We start from the raw sequence: 12480 nt of genomic DNA on the forward strand, positions 1-12480 counted from the left end.
AAGCAAAACTTTTAATTAAACAGCAAACCTTTCCTCTGAAATGTTTTTTGATATGTGTTCTCATCTGTCCACCCAATTCACACAATTGTTGAAGATGAAACAACGTCACGTGGTTTAACAGAAGCAGAAATTGGTCTTAATGTTTACCGTAGCAGATATTATAGCTTATGAGAATTATTCTGCTTCCTACTATGGTAGCCGTTTTAAACTACAAACCGTAAAACCGTATAATGCTAAGCCTAGGTAGATAAGATTTCTGATTTACTAGAGCTTTCGATTCATTGTACGTCTAGTCTTAAAAAAATCACCGCCCTACATTGTTTACTGTTTTCAATATGCACTGTTCATGCATAGTAGAGCAATAATTACTGTTTACAATATGATTCGTGCAATTTACTATTTAGTTTGTAATTTTCATACAAGAAACAAAAACAAAAAAAAACTGAGGATAATACTAAAAGCATAAACACTTTTTTAATCTTGTGACTGACATTAATTTCCTCAAATCGCTATATTGCCATGCAATTGAAAAACCGATAAAAAATTCAAAATCGAGATTTTTATACATTAGGTTAACAGCAAAGTAATGTCGGATTGGTGCATTTGATATTTGCTATCAAGATTTTATTTTTAATCAATAAAATATTCACCCTCGTTAGCAGCCATCTTTCAATGCCGGATCGAAATAAAAGGAATTGATTTTTAAGACTAACGAATATTTAAGGCGCCAAAACGACATTACTTTCCAGCCCACCTAATATTTGGCATCTTTGTATGGTAAGTTACATATTGCAGAATAAAAAATTCAAGATTTATTTTATTTTATTTAAATTTTTAAAAAAAAATTGTATTTTAGAAATAATAGGAAAATAGATGTCAAGCCACTTTTTTTGGAATTAATCGTGAAACATTCACTTTGTTTTTTTTTAATTGCACGGCAGTATACGGCTCTCGACCTTTTGAAATTTATGAAATACAGAACAGTCTTATGGAAGATGAAACTGCACTTAAATTTAAGTATAAGATCAATAATAAAGCTTCCTCGAATATCAATCTTGCTCACACATCGTCTAGTAAACATAACATTGGCAGAAAGACGCATCAGAAATTTTCAAGATTCCGTTTCAGTCTTAGAACTTCGTTATCGTCAACTGAAACCTACAAACTTGATTATCGTCATTCAATGCATACTAATAAAAATGACTTCAAGATTAATCTGATAGTTCATGATTACTGCCTCGATGCTTCATAAATGTTTAATATTTTAGTACTCATGACAACTTTCATTTTATGTCTATTGCAAATATTTATCATTCTGAAGATTGTCCATTAAAATCACTTTTTTTTGCAGTGACCGACAACCCGATGATAAATGAAGGTCTTTTTCAAGGTGACATAATGGGTATAGATCCGAATACGGTAATACATGCCTCTTTTAGTTACTTGTACAAATAATATTTAGTACTTTTACAAAATACTTGTATAAAATACTTGTAATAATAGTAATAGTACTTGTGCCAACTAGTTGTTTGTAGAAGAATTTTTCAAAAATGATTAAGAAACAAAACTTTTCTTTATGTTAATTATCCTTCAAATAAATAAATGTTAAAAATATTTGAACAAGAAATACCATTGTAAAATTAGTCATCTATTAAATATATTTGTCTAGTGACATAAATTTAGTTTAATATCCATACCAATAAAAGTTCAGTTATATATTCTGCGATTTTTATTTTCCCGATCAAAAGTATATGAAGGAATTTGAATTTCGCGTTTTCTTCTTAGAATACTTTTTTTTCCATAACGATTTTTACGTAATTGCTAAAGACAAGTTTGGGCTCACTTTTATAAGTTCATTTTCAATAGATATCGTCATGAGGTCAAAAACCATGTATAATTACTTACCATGTACAGAATGCCAGTAAAAAAACGGACCACACTGAATAACTTTTGATCTGATGAGCGGATCAACATGTTCTGATACGCAATCTTAATGGCTCGAGGGGTCGACCTCAAATATGCTAATTAATAAGTGCAGACGACATTTTAAGTTACAAAATAGAGATCACACAATCAGATGCAAAAACGTACTCTCTCTGATGAAACATACCGTTTTATTCAAGGGATTCTGATTTCTAAACTTTAAAATTTAGGGTATAGCTGCAATCTAGGAAATATAGTCAAAATAGTTTGGTTTAGAGAGCGGTGATAAGTTTGGACCCCTCAATGTTAATTTCACATTTTGCATATTTCGCTATATCTAAAGAAATTTTTGTGCGAATTAAAATTTTTTGCACTGAATTATAAAGTTCGTTTATTCAAAGATAATTCCATGAAAAAAATAACTTTTAGTAAGTACCTATTTATTGCTTTTTATTTTTTTATATAATAATGGTCGAAAAAGATTTGAATTGTGGGGTGCATAATTTTTTGCATCATTTTAAGGAATATAACTTAAGATTATAACTTACAGAATATAAATAATTCGGTTGAAGAGTTGTAAAACAATTTAATTTCGAAAAAATCAGGCAATTAAAATTCGATTTCTCGGGTCAGAAATCTAAATCCGTCGAAAAAAAGTTAGGCTTATTTAGAGAAAGTGCATTTTTGTATCTTAAAATATTGTCTGCCCTTATTAATTTTCATATTTGAAGTTACATTCTTGAGCCATTAAGTCCCAGAACATAAAAATCCGATCTTTGATCAAAAGTTATTCAGGTGCTCTGTTTTTTTCGCCCACTATATAAGTCATTGTCAAGAGCAAAATGAGCAGTTTTTACTTCGCATTTAGCTACGGAAAAATTGGTCTTGAAAATACCTTTGAAAAAATATAAAAAAGTATAATAAAACAAAGAGAAAGATAAGATTAAAAATAATTCAACAAAACTTTATTCTTTACTTTATTCTGCTCACTTCTGTCTCCGGCTAAATCATTAATTAAAAATTTTGGTATATAGTTGCCTCCGTTTTTTGTGTTCTGGAAAACTAACATTTTTTCATTGCATGTATTCACATTCTTTATTCACTTTTTCATTGAATTCCTGGATCAAGCATTGGAACCTTCGTGGAGGTCTTTTTGATGGAACTAACCAGCATTTACATGGAAAGGAAAACCACGAAAACCTCTCATGGTTAGCCCGATGGCAAGGGTATTCTAACCAGTAATTCGTGTACCACTGAGGATATTTTACGTCAGCATTGTGGTCGGTGCGAGCCGAAAGCAGAATTCGAAATAGCCAGCCACCACTGGGATTCGAACCTGTGTCTCCCTTGAGCCACCGCAGCTCATACTAGTTCATATTTTTCTCCAAATTTATGATCTGTCTTCATATGAATTTTTTTAAATATAACCCTTAGGAAAATTTGCCATAGGTTTGCCATAAAAAATGCCATAGGATATTCCTATGGGGTTTTGCCTATGGCAAAAATTTTGCCATACATGTATGGCAAATTTTGCCATAGGCAAAACCCCATAGGAATATCCTATGGCATTTTTTTATATGGCAAATTTTTGCCATAAAACTAAGATGTGCTACAGTTTATGAAGAAATATTTTTCCATAGGTTATGGTATACCTTTGCCATACAGCTATGGCAACATTTCTCGTTGATATTTTACCATACGTCAAAAAATAATTACTTACAAGAATCTTTCGCAATGGATATTAAAAATGCAAAACTTAATAATTGTAGAATAAATATATATCCAGAAAGCTTTTTTTTAAATTTCTTTGATAAACTTCTCCTGTTTTACTTGCAGAATCCTTTTTGTATGCGGTTCTTATTCAAATAAATTTCAAACAGTTAGTACTAACCGCTAGAAAATGGGTCCGGTGGACGGAGCGAGTGGGGAAAATATTGGTTATGTTGATTAGGAACAAAATATATTGAGTACAGGCAACTAATATTTGTTAAAGCTGTAAAAACAAGAAAATAGAAAGTGGGTCCGGAGGTCGGAGCGAGTATAAAAAACGTTAATTTGATTGATTGGTATCATAATTAGTTAGATAAGCGTCAGATATTAGAGGAACCTAAAAGAACGCGAAGCAAAATAACGGTCCGATGGTCGGAGCGAGTATGAAAATTCTTTAAATTTTGATATGTGATACTAAACTAAAAATTAAACAGACTACTAAAACAATAAAATACTATTAAAACTCAAAAGATAAAGAGTGGGGCCGGTGGTCGAAGCGAAATTAGTTTAAAATAGATCAAACGGGACAAAAGCTGAATATGTAACGGTGCAACCAGTGGTGGCATGTGAACAAAATTTTATCCATAAAAAAGATGGTATTAGACTATGAAAAGCTAAGAATAGAAAACAGGCTAAATTAGTTGATCCCCTACTAGTGAGGGATAAAAAAACTCAGAAAATTTATGTTGAGTTGTGTTAAGCACATTTAGAAAAGAGAACACAATATAGAAACATTGGTAAATACAAAACATGTTTAAGACATGATTAAAATTGGTGAAATTAATAATTGTTATTGACAAATTTACACTTGGTCAGGGATAGTAAATAAAAATTAATTGGGTATAGGGAATCACTATGACGAAAAAGTTGTAAACTTAAGGAAAGATTAAATTGTTAAAAGCATTTTTGGTTACAGCAGCAGATGATATGGCCAGGGACTGTCCAGTTGATGATATTGAAGCAAAACAATTGTCAACCAGTAATCCAGCAAATCTAGTTAAGTGATGACCCTAAGCTATGTATAAACATGTAACAGAACATTGTACAAATATATGTGGATACTTAAGAAATATTAGTTGTAAAATAGTAAAACACAGAGACATGATAAAAAACAATTTAATGGCAAGCAAAAATTAAACACAAAATATAAATATAAAGCCCTAACATATGTAAGATAATGTAAAAAAGCATTGCAAGAACCTAAGTGGAATTAAAATAAAAAACTAATGAGAATGTAAACACTGATAAAAGTACCAGACAGCCGGAAATTAAAAAACTTAATAAATTCAGATAGATAATCGCATAGGCGTTTGCAATAAATTGTTTTTGACCAAGAATGAGATCGAAAAAATATTAAAATAAGTAGCCAAAGTTTGCGAAAGATTCCACTTGTAGTGGATGACACGTTAATATGGCGGTCTGATACTCTAAGCCTAAATCAATGGAACATCTGATTTTAAACACTCAAAAATGGAAAAATTGGCCACCCGGAGGCCGGAAAAGACTCACCAGGAATGCCTTGTGGGTTTACATGTTGAATTTAATTAACTTCGGGGTGAAATAATGGATATTTATTTCTTTTAGAAGATGTTTTTGAGGACTCCATAGAAGTTGTTGTTTCGTTGGTGGAGATCTAGATCAGCTTTTCTCTATGGTATACTGCCATACAAATCTTTAAGGTTACCATTGGCCTATGGTATACTGCCATACAAATTTCTGTGGTTGCCATAGGCCAATGGTGACGTGCCATACAAATCCTTATGGTTACCATTAGTCTATGGTATACTGCCATACAAATCTTTATGGTAGCCATAGGCTTTTGGGGTTTTGCCATACAAATCTCTATGGTAACCATAGGCGTATGGTATCTTGCCATATAAATTTCTATGGTAGCCATAGGCTTATGGGGTTGTGCCATACAAATCTCTATGGTAGCCATAGGCTTATGGTGTTGTGCCATACAAATCTCTATGGTAACCATAGGCGTATGGTATCTTGCCATACAAATTTCTATGGTAGCCATAGGTTGCCATAGATTACCATAGGCTTCTCTATGGCAAATTTTCCTAAGGGAAAATTAGGAGATTCTGCCTTCTACTCGCTCCGCTCTCCTACCACCGTAATTGCTTCTTGTTCTTCATTCTTTTTTTCTCTATTGAATGTCAATATTTTCCACAAAAATACCCTCTAGCAGCAAAATAACGCGGGCCCTCATTGGACCAATACTCATAAATCTTGGCCCAATAAGGGTTCAAATAGCCGATATTTTCCGATATTGGCCCTATATAGAATTGTCCGATTCACCTGATATTTTACAGAAACTTTACAACCAATATCAGTTCTATTTTTTTTTTACCTCTGAATACGATATTTACTTCATTTTGGGAAAAAATGTTACAAATTTATCTCAAATATTGTCATTATGGAACTTCTTGTGCAGTTTTAGAACTTTTTACCATTTTTTCTCCCGCTTGTAATAAAATTGCTTATATTCTCTCCTGTTTTTCTCACCTTTATTTATCCATTTTTTTGTTGACAGCTTTTCGTTTCATTTTTAAAATTACTTTTGCTTCTTCTAATTCACGTCTGGCAAGCCTTGAATTTGGGCGCCTGTTTTTGAATGCTTGTCGACTGTTATTTCCTATTTATGTATATGTAAAACGAATAAAGTTTCTAATCAGGTAACCACCAAAGTTAACAAATTATGAAGATTAAGTATCACTGCCAATTGCAAAAGAAGTAGAATTTAAGTAATGGCATCAATTTATTTTTTTCCAAAGAATTTGGAAACTCATACGTATTATGGGCAGTTTTTATATAACACCTTGGTTATGATTTCAATACAAAACTAAATATTGTCATTCGGTTTTAGGATAGGAATGCTATTGCACTTGATTCCCAACGATGGAATGGAGGTGTTATTCCGTACGTTATTTCTCCAGAACTAAGTAAGTATTCAATCAAATCAAATCATTCTGCTCTAAAATCGGATCGAATTTAGTACAGGAGAAATAGGCGAAAATTTGGTGTTTGGTGTAACAAATTTCCACAAAAACAAAGATTGAATTTATTGTGTTGACACACTAGAAGTCGAGAAAAATTTGAGCTTGGAAATTTTTTTTTTATCCACCATCTTGAAAGAATATCAAAGTTTAAAAAAAGTCATAAAGTAACGAAAAAGGGTATCTTAAGCTGGAAAATAAAATTGCAGTGGCTTTTGAAGTTAAATGATTAACAAAACAAATAAGTGATACCTTTTTGACATTCCAGAAAAGTGGCAGTAGGAAGAAGAAAAAAATGCCTTTATTTACTCACGATGTTGATTTTTTTTCTTTAAAAAAACCGTGCTTGTTATCAAGTTTTATGCTATTTTTAAACTGGAAAATGATATTAGAGTAGTTTTTTTGAAAGAAGATGGAAAACGTTTAATAAATTAAATCGATGGCAACTTTGACACACTAGAAAAGTGTGAGTAGTAAAGAAACTCGAATTTTTTGTCGGCATTTTGAAATTTAAAAAAAAAAGAATTCGCGGGATCAAATTTTATGTTTTTTTCATGGTAAAAATTAATAAGTGTTTCTAGAAAAAAAGTCTGACAAAGATAACGTAGATGGTAATTGTAGCACGTTCTAGAAAACGTAATTGTGCAAAAACACGTATTTTGCTTTAGCTGCCATCTTGATTTTTGTTATTACGAAAATTATCTCTGGTATCAAATTTCATATTATTTTACACCGGAGATTGATAATTGTTTCTAGAAATGATGCTGACAAATATTACTTAGATTGTAATTGTAGCACTTACTAAAAAAATTACAAAAATCAATCAACAAATTTCTAAGTTTTTCTTGTAAGGAATTTGGGTCCCTAAAATTATCAATGTAACATGCCAAATGTTATGTGAGTAAAAATTAGTAACAGAAAATCTCTCTAGGTTCATTGACGGAATCAATACAAAAGGTAATGGATCACATACAAGTCCATACATGCCTTCGCTTTGTACAGCGTACTCATGAGCATGACTATGTCGATATCTTTAAAGACAATGGGTAAGTACGTATAAGCTGATAGAATACGCGCTTATAAACACTCACTATGTCACAGAAACATGATCTTTGCGAATCTAAACAAAAAATTTATCAAGCACAGTTTCTAAACTAGACAAAATTTCGCATTTTAAAAATCTCTTTCTAGCAAAATTTGTAGTTTCCATTATCTGGCACTAAAATGCTTTGTTAAAAAAATGTGTAACTGTTATACTTTACTTTATCATTTGATGCCGGAATGTCTTTGTTTAGGAGAAAGCTTCCTATATCTTTCTATTAAATGCTTTTGTTTGCAGGATGCCTCTTATACTTTCCCATAGGATTCCCAGTTACCTTTATGAGGAAGGATATCTCTCATAACGTCCCACAGTATACCTAGTTATCTTTGTATTTGAGGATATCTCTTTTACTTTCTCACGGGATACCTATATAACATTGTGTGGGAAGATATCTCTGATATTTTCCCTTAAGATATCTAGTTACCTTTGTGTCACAGGATATTTCATATACTTACCTATAAGATACCTAGATACCTTTACTTGGAAGGGCATCTTTTACAGTTTCTCTCATGATACTACATACTTTTGTGAGGAAGAATATCTGTTATAGTTTCCAAACAAGATACCTAGATGCTTTTGTCTGTAAAGATATCTCTCATGCTTTTCAACAAGATACATAGATATCTTTTCGTTACAGGATATCTCTAATACTTTCCTACAGGATACCCATATACCATTGTGTGACGGGATATTTCTTATAGCTTACCATTAGATACCTTTTTATTACTGAAAACCTGAGTTTTGAAAATCCATGTTCTAGAGAATGAATGCTTTTACTCTATGGTTACCTCGAATTTAAGAGAAACCTTTATTCATAGCTAAAATAATGATAAAATATTACAATTTTACGTAAGAAATATTTTTTTGCAGGTGTTACTCCTACGTAGGAAGAATCGGAAGAGGAGGGCAAAAATTGTCTTTGGGACCAGGCTGTGAATCTTTTGGAGTTATTTTGCATGAGTTGTTGCATGCTGTAGGATTCCATCACGAGCACATGAGGTCCGATAGAGATGATTATATCATCATAAATTGGGAAAACATCGATCAAAGTAAGTAAGAAAAATCGGCCTCAATATGAGGCCGCATTTAATCGCTTAACGTGAAATCAAGCATAACGTGACATCGCATTAAGCGTGACGTTAAGCCTGGTTCATTCGCTTAACGTGATGTCAACGTATACATTTTAGTACGTGTTTGGTTAGAAAAACGTGGCACATCGATTCATAGTTATTTCTAAGATGTCAACAAATGCAAAAAAGTGTTTCTTTTTTCATTGAAGTTAATAAATGTTTACATAGAAGTTTTTAGACACACTTTTAAGTAATGCACATAATATTCTTCCTGTATTACGACAGAAAATATCATAGTCAGTACTTAAAATTACCTTTGTTACATATAGTACATTTTCGAGTACAATAAAGTGTTTAAATAAAGATTGCATTGAGAAAAATAACTACAGCAAGCCACATGCGCTAATGGTAATAATTGTTTTTTTCCAGAATGGTATTACGCATTCGAGAAATTAAGGCCAGAACAGAACCGACTTCTGACAGAGTTTGATTATGGTTCAATAATGTTGTATGGTAGCAACTCCTTTGCCAAAGTTTGGGGCCAGCATAGTATGACAGGTAAAGATGGTAGACTTCTAAAAGAAAATTGGGAGAAGTATTCGCTGTCTACACTAGATGCAAAGAGAATAAAAATGTTGTATGAATGCCCATAATCTTTGTAAAAAATTACCAATAAAGTTTTAAAGAAAACATTAACGAATTTCTTTTGTCAGTATATGTACTGCAAATCACACAATTTCTTTTTCTGTTTGGTACAAACAAGCTTTTGAACAAATCTAACAAATATGAATAAAACATAAATAATGTCGCAACAATTATTTCACGTTGTGCTTTATTCGCACGCAGCACAAAATCTAATCTATCTTTTCGATAATTAAATGCGTAAAAAATTATCAATAAAATAATTAAAACATAAATTTTTTTTGTCAGTAAACATACTGGGGTATGATTACATAAGCCACAGTATGTTTATCGACAAATATAACATTTATATAAACGTACGTGCTATGTGCTTTATTCGTACGCAACACAAAGTCTATCCTATCTTTTTTAAGTACTACTTTTTATTTTCTCTTCTTTTTAACCACCTTGAACGATTGTGATTAAAAATTCTTTTTTCAATAAATCGATTGCGTTTATTAATTTTTATTGTTATTATTGAAAATTGTAAGTACGTAATTATATTTCTTTAATATCAAAACATTTCTATATTTTAATATCAGATGCAAGTTGTCCTTATTATACCTCTCCTAAACCACACACAATTTCTAAAGAAGAATTGTATCTAGTGAATAAATAAAGAAGCATTTTACTAGTGGAGATTCATGTAGAAGATTCAAGTCTGTGTTCTTGCGTTAAATTTTTAATTGTTTTAGCTTTAGTTAATTGGTTTTACAAGTTTTCAATGTAGTTTGTGAACATCCTACCTAGTGATTTTGGAGAACTAAAGTAACGAACAGATTATTTAACACATGATATAATTGTTAAAAAAACTTATTCTGTTGCGTTGTACTTATTTCTTTGAGGCTAACTATCGTTTAAGATTTGGAATAACACTTTGATTTTAACGTTGCGCAGTTACCTAAATCTTGCTGGTATGATTTAGAAGCTCCGTATCAAATTCAACTGCTGAACAGGTCTCGATTTTCGATCGGTATGCTTAGTTTTTTATTTCATCGATTGGTTTTTGAATTTTATTTGTAAGAAAATATAACTTCATTGTATAAAACGTAAATTGTAAATTATTTTTTTCATTTCCTCTTGAAATTGTATTTACAGTTATATAACAGTAATATTATAGTCGTTGTAAAATATCAACTCGAGCTTTTAGGATTCAAGCTTTTAGGATCTATGTTCAACTGGCACATTCAGATTAAAATATTAAATTTATCAAAAGAATAAAAATGCACTCGTTGGAAATTTTACTTTTAATTGTAATAAAAATATTTTTGAATGTATAAAATTGTTAGAGCTTAAAATTACATTAGATAAAACTGGAATGTCATAAGTATGTACAAAATTACATGCTGCAGATATTACAAAGAGTATTAAAAGAATGCAAGGAGTTGCTGTAACAGAGTTATTAAAATACTATAAATATGAGCAGAGTGAAATGCTTCCAGGTTACTTAAATACTATAAGTATAGAATTTACAGGTTACAAAGTTACTTTAATATTAAAAGTGTGCACTGAGTAGATAAAAATGTTAAACTATTTGAGATCTCTACTTGTTCAATATTGGTTTCCGTGATGGTTGTCAAAACCTCTTTTAGATAAGCTTTTGAAATAATGATTTTCTTATGACTGCAAGCAATGTAAAGATCTGAGAAAGAGGCAAACAAGATAGAGAGGGGAAATTTCGAAAAAACAAATTTTAGACAAACAAATTTTATAATTGTAGCCGCAAAAAATTACAATTTCCTAATTAAAACAATAGAAAATAATAAACATTTATAATTTTAACAAAAGGAAAGACAAACTTTATTAATTATAATGCATATTCACAGAGTCTCGCGTTACTCCTTCTTCCAGTAGTTAACAACCTATTTACATTTATTTTTCAAAGTTTGCCTCCTAACTCTACTATTTATACTTTTTCAATTTACTTTACTAACTTTTTATTTTTCAAATATCATCAAATGAATAAATTTTACACTGCCTGAATGCTTGCACATCTTCATTACGGTTGGGAATAGAAATGAGAAAAATTTGAATAAATGAACTTAAGTGAAATGAGTACGAATAATATCACAAAAGCAGACATACTGTTTCCGTTTCATAGCGAAATGAAACCGAAAACATCACAAGGATTGTCGCATAAATAGACATATTATTTTAGTTCCATAACGAAGGAAAAAAGAAATTGTGAACAGATGAAATTAGCATGAAAAGAGCACAAGTTATGTCACATAAACAGACATACTATTTCGGTTCCTTTACGAAGAAAAACAAAAACTGAGAAGATGAACTTAACAACATGAAAAGAGCAAGAATAAAGTTACAAAAACATACATACTACTTCGGTGTCATTAGGGAGAAGGTCCCGCAGTGGACTGATCGTCAAGACACGGTTCCCAGAAGATCACCGAAGTCAAGCATCACTGGCTGCGGTCATTGAGCGGGTGGGTGACCACTTGGATCAGTCCGCATAGGGATCGAGGGTGTGTGGTATTGGTCCTCGTTAAACTGTTCTACCGTAAAGTGCTCGACTTCACGTGTAGGTCGTCGGGCTATCGAAGTGGGGGTGCCATCCCCACTGCAAAGGATCAAAATTGTGATGGCATGTCTTCGGATCATCCTCAGGGATGTTTCCCAGACCGTCGCCAGTAGCCCATTGTGCAGCTCTAGTGCGACGTAAATGAACTACTACTACTACTACTACTCATTAGAGAGAAAAAAAATGACTATAAGAAAGTACATGAATAATATCACATAAACTAAATACTATTAATGAGAGGGAAAAAAAACTGTAATACAGCACAATGTTTAAGTTTAGATTTTCAATGATAATAAATCTTCTTAAAGACATCGAGGCTCCTAAGAGCCATGAAAACTTCATTATGATGCACGTGCTATCAATTTATTGAGCAAAATTTCAAAATATTAGACAGTT

The 12480-nt window shown here is 31.6% G+C and overlaps 1 protein-coding gene across 1 annotated transcript; it reads left to right on the forward strand.

The window, feature by feature from the left end:
* The first annotated feature begins 1275 nt into the window (after positions 1 to 1275).
* Positions 1276 to 9563, forward strand: LOC107441041 (astacin-like metalloprotease toxin 5). Its single transcript, XM_043053139.2, has 5 exons — positions 1276 to 1419; positions 6566 to 6641; positions 7627 to 7741; positions 8668 to 8846; positions 9297 to 9563. The coding sequence occupies exons 1-5, from the start codon at positions 1291 to 1293 to the stop codon at positions 9518 to 9520; spliced, it is 723 nt and encodes a 240-aa protein (XP_042909073.1). The 5' UTR covers positions 1276 to 1290; the 3' UTR covers positions 9521 to 9563.
* Positions 9564 to 12480: the final 2917 nt, after the last annotated feature.

This window comes from Parasteatoda tepidariorum, chromosome 3 (assembly GCF_043381705.1).
Source record: "Parasteatoda tepidariorum isolate YZ-2023 chromosome 3, CAS_Ptep_4.0, whole genome shotgun sequence".
NCBI classification, from domain to species: Eukaryota; Metazoa; Arthropoda; class Arachnida; order Araneae; family Theridiidae; genus Parasteatoda; species Parasteatoda tepidariorum.

Excerpts from the sequence above, each read along its gene's own strand:
- LOC107441041 (XM_043053139.2), top strand. The coding sequence starts at position 1,291 with ATGTCTATTGCAAATATTTATCATTCTGAAGATTGTCCATTAAAATCA. Across the intron at positions 1,420-6,565 it reads TGGGTATAGATCCGAATACG|GATAGGAATGCTATTGCACT; the intron begins GTAATACATGCC and ends ATTCGGTTTTAG. Across the intron at positions 7,742-8,667 it reads GATATCTTTAAAGACAATGG|GTGTTACTCCTACGTAGGAA; the intron begins GTAAGTACGTAT and ends ATTTTTTTGCAG.